The sequence below is a fragment of the Triticum urartu genome, chromosome 5A (genome assembly GCF_056163025.1).
Source record: "Triticum urartu cultivar PI428250 chromosome 5A, HENAU_Tu73, whole genome shotgun sequence".
Classification (NCBI taxonomy): Eukaryota; Viridiplantae; Streptophyta; class Magnoliopsida; order Poales; family Poaceae; genus Triticum; species Triticum urartu.
In genome coordinates, this window is record NC_141877.1 from 633,280,154 (window position 1) to 633,295,691 (window position 15,538).

At 44.1% G+C, this 15,538-nt stretch overlaps 3 protein-coding genes across 3 annotated transcripts; 2 read left to right on the forward strand and 1 right to left on the reverse strand.

Annotated features, from left to right (window-relative positions):
• The first annotated feature begins 3,837 nt into the window (after positions 1-3,837).
• On the forward strand, positions 3,838-8,765 carry LOC125511243 (serine/threonine-protein kinase BSK5). The gene is made up of 10 exons (XM_048676570.2): positions 3,838-4,188; positions 4,514-4,740; positions 4,869-5,004; positions 5,648-5,781; positions 5,882-5,987; positions 6,098-6,183; positions 6,274-6,462; positions 7,462-7,629; positions 7,804-7,917; positions 8,141-8,765. Exons 1-10 carry the CDS (start codon positions 4,122-4,124, stop codon positions 8,384-8,386), a joined length of 1,473 nt encoding a protein of 490 aa, XP_048532527.1. The 5' UTR covers positions 3,838-4,121; the 3' UTR covers positions 8,387-8,765.
• Positions 8,766-9,334: 569 nt separating this feature from the next.
• Positions 9,335-11,880, reverse strand: TIM10 (Tim10/DDP family zinc finger protein). The gene is made up of 6 exons (XM_048676572.2): positions 11,722-11,880; positions 11,561-11,622; positions 11,402-11,454; positions 10,310-10,348; positions 9,920-9,989; positions 9,335-9,652 (listed from the first exon to the last, which is right to left on the reverse strand). The coding sequence occupies exons 2-6, from the start codon at positions 11,603-11,605 to the stop codon at positions 9,602-9,604; spliced, it is 258 nt and encodes an 85-aa protein (XP_048532529.2). The 5' UTR covers positions 11,606-11,622; positions 11,722-11,880; the 3' UTR covers positions 9,335-9,601.
• A 142-nt stretch (positions 11,881-12,022) lies between these two features.
• On the forward strand, positions 12,023-15,538 carry PTAC13 (plastid transcriptionally active 13). The gene is made up of 6 exons (XM_048676571.2): positions 12,023-12,461; positions 12,902-13,080; positions 13,568-13,886; positions 14,000-14,082; positions 14,796-14,972; positions 15,124-15,538. Exons 1-4 carry the CDS (start codon positions 12,051-12,053, stop codon positions 14,078-14,080), a joined length of 990 nt encoding a protein of 329 aa, XP_048532528.2. The 5' UTR covers positions 12,023-12,050; the 3' UTR covers positions 14,081-14,082; positions 14,796-14,972; positions 15,124-15,538.

A 15,538-nucleotide genomic window follows, 5' to 3' on the forward strand; every position in this document is an offset into this window, starting at 1 on the left:
TGAGCAACTAAATAGCAACCGGCGGAAGCGGTAACATGAACATGCCATCTAATAACACGGATAACCCGAGTGTTTGCTTGGTGCTTCGTGCAAAAACAAAATTTAAAAACCAATATCAACACGCATGTACTCCAGCTAGATGACCCATAAAATCCCCACACAAAGCATAACATGTCCACCCATTTCCACATCACATATACAATCCCCACACTATGCAAAATGCGCAACATTTCACCAAATCCGATCCACCGAATTGAAATATCTCAAGAGCAACACATGAACGGTGGATTTAAAGTTAGGGGACCTCTTCTGGACCAGAGCTCACTCAAACAACCGCTTGACATTGTAACCTACGCAAATTAGCCATGATGTGAGTGGTGACAGCTCCGACGAATGTGAGTAATGCAAGAATATTCTCCCCATACCACTAATGATCTCTCTAATCAAGAAAGCATACTTGCGTTTGTTACTAGATCCACCTTTGATCATGGCTACAGCCTCCAAGCTTCTGATTTCAATATTAATAGAGCATGGCGCGTCATTGCACGAGTGGCGCGATACTATGGGAAATATTATCATCGAGCATAATTACTAACTTGAAAAAGGTGTAACTAATTCGATGATCAAACTTTACACGTGCTTGCTCGACCCTATAATGCACGCTCTCATATACCGCATACGACAGCCATCCGCCAGCGCGTGCAAAAGCTCGTAAAGACAACTACTCTTTTTTCTTTTTGCGGGGTAAAAGACAACTACTCAGTAATGAGCAACTAAATAGCAACCGACGGAAGCGGTAACTTGAACGTGCCATCTAATTGCACGGATAACCCAAGTGTGTGCTCGGTGCTCCGTGCAAAAACAAGATTAAAAAACCAATAGCAACATGCATGTACTCCAGCTAGATGACCCATAAAATCCCCACACGAAGGATAACATGTCCACCCATTTCCACATCACATACACAATCCCCACACTATGCAAAATGTGCAACATTTTACCAAATCCGATACACCAAATTGAAATATCTCAGGAGCAAAACATGAACGGTGGATTTAAAGTTAGACCACAATTAAGCCCTCCATGGGGCAGGACAAGAGGAACGGGGTGATGCGCATTGATTGGCTTCAATTTCACATGTAATATATGAATGTACACATTATCTTCAAGGATGCATATTTCATATATAGTCTTTGACATGATGGTGATTTGCGAAGTAAATTTCTAAAAAAACACTAGCCAATCTCTATTGTCAAAATAACTAACAATTAGTCGATTCGGTAACATACAACGCTATCCAACACATGTACCCAACATTCGTATGGAAGAAGGCATGTGCTATCACCTCAACTAATGGGAAACCACATGTTGGTCAGTAACAAGGTGATCATGCTTGACCAGATATGGTCAAGACATGGTGGCAATTGACGACTTGTCCTAATTAAGAGGGAAATAAAAACACTCCAAACTAAAACAACATTGGTGGCAATATGAAAGAAAACAAAATATAAAATAGTGTCATACAAGACAAATAATATTGTGGACTAACCATTGTTTCCAATACTGACCCATTTTAGGTTTGACCTTTGACCTATCACAAGTATCTATCTAAATGAGGGAGTAACACTCCCTCCATTCCACAATGTAGTGCCTATAGATTTTTGTGAAAGTCAAACTTTGCCAACTTTGACCAAGTGTATAGAGAAAACTGTCTACATCTACAATACCAAACATGTACATTCTGGAAATATAACTCACGATGTATCCAATGATGTGCATTTGGTATTCTAGATTTACCTACTTTTCTCTATAAACATGGTCAAAGTTTGTAATGTTTGACTTTTGCAAAAATCTGTAGGCACTACATTATGGAACGGAGGGAGTACAACACTACCTCAAATCGTTAAATCCACACTATGTAAGGCAATGTTGTAGTACTACTCAGTAAATCTATATCTATGTAGGGCAACATATAATAGTACTTTTGAATATCTAAATTAGAGTTAGTCGCCACACACAATTATGAAAATTACCTACATCATCAAGTCAGGGGGTACCCGGTATCTAAGTATGGTGGTGCAATAAAAATTAGACCAAAATTATTGTTGGCATTTTAAGGCAATAATGTAGTAATACTTCTGATAGCAAGATGATATATTATCCACAATTACATTACATGTTTATTCTGAGAAAAGTGTTATGGGCAATACATAAGGAATGATGTATTACTACCTAAATATCAATGTACATGCCATATATTCATACATAAAAGCAACACTACAGAGTGCTATGATTTGGATATTGGGCCTTAGTGGGCCCACTTTTTAAAAAAAAATGAACACACATCACTTAATAGTTTCGAACAATCTAAGAATTATTCCTAAATCTAAAAAAATCTAAGAATTATTCGTTTGATATATAGATGTATTTCACACATGTAAGCAATTTCATTAGGTGAAACTTCAAATTACTAAGAGTTAGCAAATATAGTGACATTGGAAAGAAAGCTAGTGGCTCTTTGTTAAAGCAAGCGGTTATGTTGTTGCATGAGTTAAAAGGGAACTTTTTTATATAGATAATGTTATTTAGCATACACGTGAATATATGATTTTAAAAACCCCTATCCGCTCTTGAACGTTCAAATAAGAACAACTATCGTATTTGGTAACCGTTAACTGTTATTTCTAGCATAACATGAAACTTCATTAGCATACATAATAGCTGATATAATAATGTCAAAAGTCCATTAAACCAATTGATTCACTAATGCAAGTCACATGTACAACCTGAAAATCATTAGCTATTCGCAATGTTATGATGTATAATGATATTCGCTTGCTTCAGTGATGCAAAGTAACACTCAAGTGTTTTTCCCCATGAGAAATATTCCACTCATGTCCTTTTCTCAAAGAAATTATTGCATTACTCAAAATTTGGGAATACAAACTCATCCAATAATTTCTAGGACCTCTTACGGACCAAAGCTCAGTCAAACAACCGCTCTACCCAAATTAGCCATGAAATGAGTAGTGACAGCTCCGGCGAATGTGAGTAATGTAAGAATCTTTCCCCCATACCGCTAATGATCTCTCTAATCAAGAAAGCATACTACGGTTTGTTACTGGCTCCAGCTTTGATCATGGCTCCAGCCTCCAAGCTTCTGATTTCAATATTAACAGAGCATGGCACGTCATTGCACGAGTGGCGCGATACAATGGGAGATATTACCATCGAGCACAATAACTAACTTAAAAAAGGTGTAACTGATTCGACGATCAAACTTTACACGTGCTTGCTCGACCCCGTAACGCACGCTCGCATATACCGCATACGACAGCCGCCCGCCAGCAAGTGCAAAAGCTCGTAAAGACAGCTACTTTTTTTACAGGTAAAAGACAACTACTACGTAATGAGCAAATAAATAGCAACCAGTAGAATAAGTAACGCACAACACATGTCATCTAATAGCACAGATAAACCCGAGCGTGTACTTGGTGCTTCGTGCAAAATAAGATTCAAAAAATCTGTCGGCCACACGCATGTTCTTCAAGCAGACGACGCATAAAACCCGCAGACAAAGCATAAATAAAACCCTAAACAACCATATGCCCGTTCATTCCCACATTACATATACAAAAAAACACATCATGCACATAAAAAAGCACAACATTTCACCAAATCCTGTCCACCGAATTCAAATTTCTAACGAGCAAAATAGGGCAGGGTTGATGGTTTATGCATCCATCGGGGCAGGACATGAGGAATGGGGAGAGGCAGGGGCAATATAAAAGGGAAGTGGGGAGAGGAGGGGGCGGCGAAGGAACAACTCAGCCAGCCAACAGGAGAGGAGAGCGGAAAGCCCACCACCTTCCTTGGATCCACAACCCACCCCCCGCCCCACCCCACACACGCCACTCCCCTCTCCCTCTCCTCTCCTCTCTCTCCCGTCGAGTATTATAGTCTTGGTCTATTCGAGTCCTACCAGTAGCAGCGAGGCGAGAGAGAGAGAGAGAGAGAGAGCGAAGCGGAGGTGGTGGTGGTAGCGGGGAGGAAGCAGCCGCAGCGGGGGAGGGAGGGAGATCTAGGCGGCGGAGGAGGCGCGCGCGGGCAGGCCGGCGTCCATGGGGGCTCGCTGCTCCAAGCTCTCCGCCTGCTGGTGGCCGCCGCACTTCAAATCGCCCCGCCTCGGTAAGCAAACCCCCCACCAACCGCTCCCCCCGCCCGCATTGCCCGCCTCTGCCTGCCTCCCCGCTCGCCCTCGGATTCAGGGCGCCGTTCTCCTCCCCTCGTGCTCGCCGACGCGTTTCGTGTTTTCCGGCGGAGGGGAGGGCGGCCGCGGCCCCGCATTTGGGGGTCCTGGTCTCCTCGCTTTTTTTTCCCGGCCAATTTCTCGCTCGCTGGCCTTGTCTGCTCCTGTTCGGTGGGTGGGGGGCTCGATCCGCTCGGCGGCTTCGGGGCTGATCCCGACGCGCGCACGCACGCGCTCACCCTGTTTGTCTCCGTGCCCCTGTAGAGAACGGCGCCGCCGGGGAGGACGGCAGCGGCGTGCCGGTGTTCGCGGAGTACAGCCTCGACGAGCTCCGCGCCGCCACCGACGGCTTCGCCACGGACCGCATCGTCTCCGAGCACGGCGAGAAGGCGCCCAACGTGGTCTACCGCGGCACGCTCTTCAGCTCCGGCGCCACCGTCGCCATCAAGCGCTTCGGCCGCTCCGCCTGGCCCGACGCGCGCCAGTTCGTGGTTCGTGCTCTTCCTTGCTGCTTGCTTTGCTCCACAGGGTGGATCATCGTCGTCTAGTATGCAGTGCTCGACTGGCCTCTGCTGCAGAGTCTGAACTGAATTTGGCTTTTCTGTTTTCGTGTGCGCAGGAGGAGGCTAGGGCCGTTGGGCTGCTGCGGAGCGGCCGCCTGTCCAACCTCATCGGGTGCTGCTGCGAGGGCGGCGAGCGGCTGCTCGTCGCCGAGTTCATGCCGCACGATACCCTCGCAAAGCATCTCTTCCACTGTATGTCTGTTACTCACTTTTTTCCTTGTTCCAAGTGTGTTGGATGCAATCACTAATGTGGTCCGTGCTAGTGTTGTTTCTGGGTTTGATATACTAGTGTAGGTAATTTATGTTTTTCACACTTCTTTCCTTGTTCCAAGTGTGTTGTATGCAATCACATATGCGGTCTATGCTTGTTCTAGTGTGTTGTATGCAGTCACAAATGTGGTCTATGCTTACTGTTGTTTCTAGATTTGGTATATGGTAATGTAGGTAGCTTAAGTAAACACTGTTGCTAATTGTGTGGGTTAGTCCTATTCTTGTTATGTTAGACTATAACCGGAAATCAGCACAGGTGATTAGTTACGCCTTTATATGCAAGAGTACTTTATAGAATGGGCAATTAATGATTCATGAATGTGATTATTGCACGATGGCATGGCTTTACTTACTACATTTTGTTTTGGTTCACATGTTTATCCTTGGCAAAGTACCTATGATAGGACCATTTAGTTTTGGTTCACAGGTGAAATGTGTTCGGGGCATTTAATTTTGGTTCACATGTGAAATGTGTTCAGGGCATTTAGCATTAATTGTTTTCCTTAAGAGCTTCTATTTTGAATACGGTATTCCATTTTGCGCTCATGGTTGTTATCCTTCTCAGGGGAGACCAAACCGTTGAGCTGGGCAATGAGGGTGCGAGCTGCACTCTATGTGGCCCAAGCACTGGAATACTGCACCCTCAAAGGGAGGGCTCTCTACCATGACCTGCATGCATACAGGGTCCTCTTTGATGTGGTGAGTCAGAACTTGTTCTCCTTGTGTGCTCTGCTTCCTAGCTGGGATTGCCAGAGTCAAGATATCTAATATATTTTTTTGTTTTTGCTCTGAATTACAGGATGGCAACCCTAGATTGTCATGTTTTGGTTTGATGAAGAACAGCAGAGATGGGAAAAGCTACAGTACCAATTTGGCTTTCACACCTCCTGAGTACCTTAAGACAGGTAAAGTGTGTCATACATATGCAAGTGATCCAGTGATCACGAACGTATTTCATGAATTTGCCATGTTTGCTTCTGATTAGAGGCTCAAATTCATCCCTCATGTTGTGCAGGTAGAGTAATCCCCGAGAGTGTGGTCTACAGCTTTGGTACCATCTTGCTTGACCTCCTAAGTGGAAAGCACATTCCACCAAGCCATGTAAGTGGAAATCATGTTGAAATTTGTGCATTGGCATTGTTGACGATCAACTTTATCCAAGTAAATAATTGACTTGTCTCTTTTTTGTAGGCGCTTGACCTTATCAGAGGAAGGAACATCACCGTGCTCATGGATTCTTGCTTGGATGGTCACGTCTCCAGTTCTGATGGAACCGAAATGGTGCGGTTAGCATCCCGCTGCTTGCAATATGAAGCTCGCGACCGGCCAAACCTGAAAGCAGTAGTGTCTGCTCTTGCAAGCCTTCAAAAAGACGCTTCTGTAATGTTCCATCCTACTGATAATTTTCAATAGATTTCTTGGTGTTCTATAATATTGAAAAGTTCCAGCAATAACACAATCCTCACCAGCTAGTTGTTTTGCTGCGATTTCCAACTAGTACAATGTTATTTTGCAAGGAAATTACTTATTCTCTTCAATGCAACAGAACTATCTTTGCTTTTCTTTTTAATGCTATCTGAGAACAATCACACTGCTCCATCTTCTGTAGTGTATAAATGGACTTATCCTGTCAAACCATATATGCAGTTTTGCTTTCATAATTTTTTTGTGTCAATAAAGAAAAGCTAAATAAATTACTCAATTTCACACTTAAATTGAGCGTTATACACAAATATCAGTGATCTTAGTTGCACATACTCATCACAATTTGCACCTGTTTGCAGAGAATCTGTTAGCAATAGTCAAAACTGCATACGACAGATGTGTGATTATGAACATTATTAGCACGCAAAAAAAGTTGGGACTTTGTATAATTGGCACTTTATTAATTCTTTAGCACTCAACAAAGTACATCAGGGCTGGTATGCTACAATAAATGGTTGTCAAGCATCATATGGGCCACTTAGAATGTCATTGACCCAGCAGATCATATCTCTTTCCAGCCTGACATGGGCCAATGCCATACGTATCCACTGTTCAATAATTGATTTATAGCTTCTCGTATATCTGATCTGGAAGATACTTTGCTTAGCCCGAACAGCACATGGACGGACGGGATAATGAGCCTGTTGCTCGGGGTCCAGCCACCCTCTCCTGAACAGCAATGTTTTGGGTTACATACACTTTGTAGTAGATGGACTTATTCTGTCAAAGCATATATGCAGCTTTGTTTCGCTTATAACAAATTATGTAGTTTGCCTGCTCTGAAGTATATGGGCGGATTCACTCTCTCATATCACTTATGTAACTTTATTGCGTTTAGACAAAAGTTATGCACCTTTGCCTGCTTAAATAGTTCTAACTAAATCTTCATTGCAGGCTCCTTCACATACTTTACTGGGCATCTCACAGGATGCTGTCAAGGAGAACGCAGAACAAGTTTCATTTTCTGCTACTGAGAAAGCTTATGCGACAGCAGACCTTGAGCAGGTGCATGAGTTGCTGGAAAATGAGGGATATGATGAGGATGAGACAGCAAGTTTTAAGGTAAGAGTACTTGCCAATACATATGACTTTGCCCAGAATGCAAAATCTAAAAATGCACCAAACAAGATAACTGGGGCCATTTAGTTTTGTCACCTTGCTCTTTTTATGTATTGCTTTAACTGATAACAATGAGTTTTTGTGTTGCACACACTTTTGAACGTTTGGAACTTGCAGGTGTCTTTAAGCTCGTGGCCTGGCCAACCATCTGAGAGTATTCAGGTCAAGAAGAATGGAGACGATGCTTTTCAATCCAAAGATTTTACGACTGTGCTGGAGTGTTACTCAAGGGTATGTTTTGATTATCATGTCTGGGGGAATGACTGGGGGTATTGTTAAAAGTGAGATGTCATGTGCTGCATCTGCACTGTTCAGTTCAAGCCTAATTCCTAATAGAAGCAGTTCTTTTGTTGCATAACATGGAAATATGAATTGATCCAAAGCCGATTTAACAGTGGCTTTGAGACAGTGTGAAACTTGAGATTTACACTTTTGAGCTGTGCACATTTTGCAGTTTATCGATACTGGTGCAATGGAGTCTCCGACCATGCTTGTGCGGCGAGGGTTCGCGAACGTGGTGCTTGGCAGGATGGAGGATGCCTTGGAGGACGCAAGGAGAGCAGAGGGGATATCACCCGAGTGGCCGACGGCGCACTACCTGCAAGGGATGGCGCTCATCGGGCTCGGCATGGAGCTCGACGGGCACGAGAAGCTAAGGATCGCCGCCTCCTTGGAAGCCCAGAGAACCGGTAGGAACTAGGACTGTATAGAGCCACCCGCGATGACGCCTCCTCTCTCTTCTGTACCTAGGTCGCCTGCGCTTTTGGGTGTCGTCGGTCCAACCAGATATGCTTTGCAACCAGTGGCACTAGGGTTGTTTTTTGGCCTCCCCTAACTTAAATTGGTGTCTTCCTTCAGTGGTTTTACAAAACTCCTAGGCTGGCAGTTATTACTCCTCCGATATATCCATATAAGTAAAAAAATGGGCAATAGCGTTCCGTGGATTTGAGATTGTAAATTGACATTATTGTAGTCTTATGTCTCTCTCTAAATTCATGTATATACAGAACTCCAAAGAGAATTTCGAAGCTTTGAACTGCTGTGGTTCGTCAGGCATCTCCTCTCTGTTTGCACTGCAAGTGTCTGTGTTTGCGTGTAGCTGCTGCACAAAATGTGTAGCCCATATTTTTGGTGGTACCATTGAAGATGGCAACCTGTGCTATACAAGTAACTGGTCTTCTCATTGTTGAGAATCTGCTAGTAGGCTCCAGGATTTTGAAGTGATTTTGAACAGATTTAAGCAGTTGTTTTGTGTTTATTGGTGATGGGATTTGCCTCTTCGGAAGCAGATCATGCGACTCATTCAGCGTTTTTGAACTTTCCTTCAAAAAAGATTTAACTGAAAACATGACCATTTGTGGTCTGTACACAAATTACTATATGTTTTCCATACAGATTCACTCACTTAGGTCTGTATGTTGTCCGCTTTGAAATATCTAAACGGCTTAAATTTATGAACGGGGGGAGCATGTTTCAGTGACAACTTTGATAGTAGGGAGTATTCAATTTTAGCTACTCATGTACCCAACATACAGCACATGATAGCACTGGTCTTTCGATTGAGTTAGCAAAAAAGCAGTCAACATTAGAGAAGGATCCATGCCAGCAGGCATTCTGCCCTTCAGACACAGCCACACAGGCACAATCATAACCATGAAAAGAGAAGCTTCGGCAACAAAATCTATCGAGCTGTACCAAATTATTACAGGCATGCGCCCCTGCCCATGATTCAGTGGCATGGTACACCACTGGAAAGCGCGACACGCTGAGGGTTCCCTTTTGAACAGTATATATGAATTAGTCGGTCACTCATGCTTTACTTAGCGAAACGGCGAACATTCCAAAACAAAAACAGAGGAGAAACATGGGGACGGTGTCCTGCTACAGAAAATGCGACTACTGCTTCTCAGTGCGCTCACATCGGGGTCTGCTGAGTCCCGAGCATTCCGCCGACAATGTTAGTCACCTGAAAAGAAGAAGCCACATGAGGGGTTCGGCAGGGTATCAAAGCTATGTAGATATTTAAACCGCTGGGCATTATTATTTCTAGGCAAACAAAGAAAAGGAAGATTAATGAAACTGCAAATTCATAGTACATCCCTAAGGTAGCTAGCAGTTCCAAATCAAAAACCACATGAAAGCACAGGAAACAGTGTTTTCTTGCCCAAAGCAAAAAGGCAGTGATATCATCATTCTTTCCTATAAAAACCACATGTATCACAAGGGAACTTGCCTGCCAGTACTTTGAAACACACCGATCAATGCAACTGTTCTCTCCCATATTGAGTTCACCTTCTTTATGCCTGTTGAAACAGAACAAATCACAGGTAAAGGCCACGGTTAAATTCAACAGAGGATAAATCTTTCTTGTGGCTGTTAACCAATGAGTTACAACCAAAAGAGATGACTGATGGAAAGATAGACGCCACTTGACTATTTTGACCAGCTTGGTTGAACCATAATGAATTTTTGCATTATCTTAGCACATGAAAGAAATATATAACTGCAATATTTTGGTTACTGAGTTTTCAACTATAAACAGCAAATCAACAAAGCAATCCAGAACCAAGCAATGATGTGTTGAAAAAAATGGCAAGAGATTTCGAGTTAGAACGACCAGTACCTTTTCTCAATGCACTTCTCAAAACAAACATGTGTAAGCCTGCATACAAAAAATTGGCTCACGGCATCAACATGTGTACAATAGAAAAGGATTCAGGAGTAATGTGGCACAATCTAACTATCTCCGAGGAAAAAGAGTACAGAGTGGATGATACACCATGGTGACGCTGCTAAGGGCCAGTTCTTTTGTGGCTTATTTGGAGCTGTGCCACAGCTCCAAATAAGCCATAAAAGAAGTGGCCCTAAATATTTATCATCCCTATAACAATGTCAGACTGACATTTCAGAAGTGACTGCCTATGCAAGCATATTTGGAACACATAAACGAAACACAAAATTCTCTCTTGTCATCATTAATCTAGTTTAGACGAGGAAGCAACAAATGAGAATAAGTGAGTATCTACTACTAGCAAAGTACAGGGCATCTTGATGCTTACAAGTTACAAGTAATAGCAAGCCAACGTCACTAAATTACGCGATACTACCTCTTCTCCTAATCAATGTGACTAGTAGGTGCTATATAGGAGTACATTAACGAGCATCACACACATTAGTTGCAGGTTCATGGAAGATCATTCTATTAGGCAGTTCGACAACATATTTATCCTTGGCTCATCAAACAGCTCTATTCATAGTTTTCAGCACATAAACACCAGGATTATAACTATCAAACTACATTATGCTATTATTAGGAGTAGAGTAGCAGTAGTGCACACACATTATTTGCGGGTTCAGGGAAGATCATTCTATTAAGCAGTTCAAAAATATCATTGTCCTCGGCTCATCAAGAAGTTCCTACTCATAGTTGCCGATGCAGGGCATGGCAATCACTTGGCATAGCGCAGGGAAAATGTGTTTGCAAGGAAATCACTGAAGCAGTAAGGACATTAAACACCAGGCTTATAAGTTATAACTGTAAAACTACATTAGGCTAGTCTGAGACGCCACAGCAAGGGCAGACAATGGCATCCCTCAATGTATAACAACAGCTACGGAGTCGGTTCTACTCATTGCATCAACCAGTGATCTGATCTCGCAAGCCCCACCCAGGTGGTAGTAGAGCAAGCAGCTAGCTAACAGGCGAATCACTCACCGGTTGAAAAGCTCGACCCGGTACTCCATCTCCTTCTCCGCCATCCCGAACATCTGCACCGCGCAGCCACCGTCAGTTAACCTCATCACAAACTCGAAATCGAAGAGGAGGGCACAAAAAAAACATGGAAAATCCGGAAGCAAAGACGGGCGCGCGTACCATCTCCTTCTCCAGCTCGCTCCGCACGTCCTTGGCGGCAGCCATTGTCGCGACGCCTTCGCCTGCACAGACAGAATCGCTGAGCGCACCGATCTAAGCGAGGGAATCGTCCGAGGAAGGCACGGGGGGAAGAGACGGGGAGCAAAGACGGCGGTGCTTACGGGGAAGGATGACCGGAGTAGGCCGGAGATCTCGCGAGCTCGGCGGCGGCGGCGGTGGTCGAGATGCCGCGGAGGCGAAGAGGAACGCTAGAGCAGCCGCGCCTCAATCTCTAGGGTTTTGCTCTTCTTCTTTCTTGGAGGAGGAGGAGGAGGAGGACCTGCGCGTCCTCATATGGGCTTCGTGCTGACACCGTGGGCCTCCGGGCCCGCGTACGTTCGCCGGCCAAGGCCCACGTTTCTGGGCCGGTAGGTGATAAGCGGCTATATTTTGTTTTTGAAAAAAAAAAACTCAATCGCTTCGTTCCCGAGCGGCTTGAGAGCTGGGAGCAATGAGCTTGGTCTATCCACTCCTGCGGCTCCCGTGCCGCTGCGCACTCGCGTCGGCGCCGCGGGCCGCCGCGGCGTCGGTGGTGTCGGCCTCGGCCTCGGCCTCGGCGGTGGACGGCGGGGGTGGGGACGGGGAGCTGACGGCGCGGGAGAGGAGGGAGAGGCGGAGGGAGGCGAGGGAGCTCAAGGCGCGGGACTGGAAAGAGGAGGTGGAGGAGCGGCTCATCCACGAGCCGGCGCGGCGGCGGAAGAAGCCGCCGAAGCGGACGTGGCGGGAGGAGCTCAACCTCGACTTCCTCGCCGAGCACGGCCCGCAGTGGTGGCTCGTGCGCGTCTCCATGGCGCCCGGCACCGACTACGTCGACCTCATCACCAAGGCCGTCGCCCGCCGCTTCTCCGAGGTCTCCTTCAAGGTAGTACCGCCCCGAATCTCCCATCCTCTTCGGTTTTCGCTCGCCCTGATGGAGTAGCGCGGATCGTTCGTTTTGATCATTGGCCTCTCTCACGAGCATTTTACCGAACACCTGAAGCGTGATGTGCCATGGGGTATCTGGATTGTGCTATGACCAATGCCGCCGTGCAAAACTCTCATCGCCACATAAATTTCACATCTACGGAACAATTGTGCATAACAGAACCTGTGAGGATGCATTTGGCTATTGGTTGTGAATTCTCGCATCGACACTTGCCGTTTCATTTTCAGCAACTAAAAAGTTTTAGTCCTTGTTACTTGAATCATGCAATCATGTTAAACTTTGGGCTAGTGAGGTGTGAGGTGAATGCAACTACAATAGCCTGCTTATTTGCAAGCCATGCTGCCTTGAGCTGTCCTTCTCACAGATATTCTCTGCAGATTTACAATCCTGCAATCCAAGTGAAGAAGAGGCTGAAAAGTGGTTTGATCAGTACCAAGTCAAAACCTCTGCATCCTGGGCTGGTCTTTCTGTACTGCACCTTAAACAAGGAGCTTCATGATTTCATCAGAGACACCGAAGGTTGTTATGGTTTCATTGGAGCTACAAGAGGTTCTATGTGGGTACTTCTCAACTCATTCACTAACCTCTGTCTGAAACTTTATTTGCTCTTCGCTTCGATTTTCTTGTTCGAATTGTCCATATTATTGCTTATACAGCTGATGTTAGATAGCTTGCCACCCTGGACTTTTGAAGTGTTTCTGATGTGAGTATTGTATATTGTACAATCATGTGCTGTCCGTAGTTGCAGAATAATCCTTTAACCCACAAAGTGACCAGCACGCATTACTCAGTACCAAATTTCCCCAGAACAGCTAGTGTACCAATTTGATGATCTGGACTTCTTTTGGAGCAAAATGGTGCTCTGTGCACTTGACATGAAGAACTTTTTGGAAGCGATAACTTGTTTGCTGTAATTGTAGCAGTGTATGAGTTATACTAGATTTGCGATATGTAGTAACATAGCAGATCGTATCTCATATCTGTTGTATGATCAGTTGTGCCCTTCTTTTGCCTGCCATCGTAACAATACTTGCACCGTGCAGTAAAAGGCAGATTAAGAAGCCTAAACCTATTCCAGTTGAAGAGGTCGAATCAATTATTAAAAAGGAGAAGGAGGAACAAGAGAAAGCTGACAAAGAATTTGAAGACCTGGAAAACTGGGATAAGGGGTCTTTTGGTAAACCCGTTGAAGACTCTGAACTTATGTTAATTAATAAGATCAAGAAACAGGTCAAGAAATCAACTTCAAAAGGTGCCTCCAGCAACGACACTTTTACGCTCGGTGCCAGTGTTCATGTTCTCTCCGGGCCTTTTGCAGGCTTCACCGGCTCTCTTCTGGAAGTAAATCGCAAAAATAAGAAGGTTAGGCTGAATGGCTGATGACAGCTTCATAGTGAGCTAATTTCCTTGCTGTTCTCCGTTACCTTTTCTTCTCGTATTATCTGGTTATCTAAGAAGTGTTTTACCTGCCACAGGTTACTGTCCAGATGACACTTTTTGGCAAGGAGAGCTTTGTAGATCTAGATTTTGATCAAATTGAGGCACTCAATACTTAATGGTAATGACAGTTGTCTCTAATACGTCAGCACTTCTGAATTCTGTTTTCGCTTACCTATGACTGAGCACTGGACAATAGCATTTAACCATCAGTTTCCAAGAATCAACATCTGCTACTCAATTTGCATCAGGTGGTCATAAAGTAAAAAAACAGTACCCAGGCAGTAATGTATTAAAATCATTAGGGGGTTACTAGTACAAGTGGGGAGTCTCTTTCCCCTGGTTATGGCCTGAAAAGAATCATATAGGTAAAAAAAATCATATAGGTAGAAGGCTTGCATATTTTTCATACACAAAATAAATTATATATCTGGAGTATGTGACCTCACATGTGGGCCTTTGGGTATAGGATAGGACAATCATTTCATTCGTTATCATTGCTGCTCTCCCAAGTGAAGTAAATCAAGTATATTTAAGGTTCTGCTGTAAGGAAATTTTATCATTGTTCCATGATATTTCAGTAGGGTGTCCATCAAATTGACTTTTTCCCCACAGTACTTTCCATATATTTCAGATCCTCTAAGCTTCGTTATCATTGTTCCATATATTTCAGTAGGGTGTCCATCAAATTGACTTTTTCCCCACAGTACTTTCCATATATTTCAGATCCTGTAAGCTTCGTGGGCCTCCCATTCTGGTTTCTCATACGGAGTATATTGTGCGTTCTTACAAAAAGAAAAATGCTTCTCACATTTTTTTTTCATGTCTGAACAGGTAGGCACAGACCACTGTATCAGTAGTTTTGTTTTTCGAAATAGAATCAGAAGTTTTGTCAGTTGGGCCCTGGAGATATGAATAAAGCACTTGGGGTATATGGATCTGTTGAAGACCACTGGATTGGGTGACAAACACAAGAGAAGAGTTAGCCCGTGGGCCAGTAAACGTCAAGCCGTAAGTACTCTCCACCACCATGTGTTTGAACAACTAAACGAACTCTGTGAATGGATCCTGAACTAAATTACTAGGTAGGGAGGAGTAAACAGGGAATGGATTTTTTGCAGCCTTATTCATGTTGAAATAACTAAATAATCTCTTCTTTCAGCCTGACAGGTGTTAAACGCTGGTTTGCGAACGAGGATCGGATCTGTTGAACCAGGGAAATCGCGGACCTGACCTGACCTCCACTTGGTTGCTAAGGCCCTGTACAATGCAAGGTGCTTGGAGTAGATGCTTAGAGAAATAAACCAGTTTTTCTCTAAGCACCGGTGCTTATTTGTAGAGAGTAGACGCTTAATTAAGCATCTATCATGTAGAAATAAGCACCGGTGCTTAAGGAAAACTCAGTTTATTTTACTAAGCATCTCCCTAAGCACCTCCCATTGTACAAGGCCTAAAGTTCCACCTCGACCCAGTTATATCATGTAGAGAACAATGCTTCAACACTTTGTATTCTTTTTTAGCACAATAGGCTATTCGTTCATTTAATAATTGTGATCAGTACATGCATTTACCAACCA

Coding starts and splice junctions, on each gene's coding strand:
- PTAC13 (XM_048676571.2), top strand. CDS start 12,051: ATGAGCTTGGTCTATCCACTCCTGCGGCTCCCGTGCCGCTGCGCACTC. Junction 13,081..13,567: donor GGAGCTACAAGAGGTTCTAT/GTGGGTACTTCT, acceptor TGCACCGTGCAG/TAAAAGGCAGATTAAGAAGC. Junction 13,887..13,999: donor TAAATCGCAAAAATAAGAAG/GTTAGGCTGAAT, acceptor TACCTGCCACAG/GTTACTGTCCAGATGACACT.
- TIM10 (XM_048676572.2), bottom strand. CDS start 11,605: ATGGCTGCCGCCAAGGACGTGCGGAGCGAGCTGGAGAAGGAGATG. Junction 10,349..11,401: donor CGGGTCGAGCTTTTCAACCG/GTGAGTGATTCG, acceptor TTTTGTATGCAG/GCTTACACATGTTTGTTTTG. Junction 9,653..9,919: donor GTGTTTCAAAGTACTGGCAG/GCAAGTTCCCTT, acceptor TCTTCTTTTCAG/GTGACTAACATTGTCGGCGG.
- LOC125511243 (XM_048676570.2), top strand. CDS start 4,122: ATGGGGGCTCGCTGCTCCAAGCTCTCCGCCTGCTGGTGGCCGCCGCAC. Junction 6,463..7,461: donor GCCTTCAAAAAGACGCTTCT/GTAATGTTCCAT, acceptor TCTTCATTGCAG/GCTCCTTCACATACTTTACT. Junction 7,630..7,803: donor ATGAGACAGCAAGTTTTAAG/GTAAGAGTACTT, acceptor TGGAACTTGCAG/GTGTCTTTAAGCTCGTGGCC.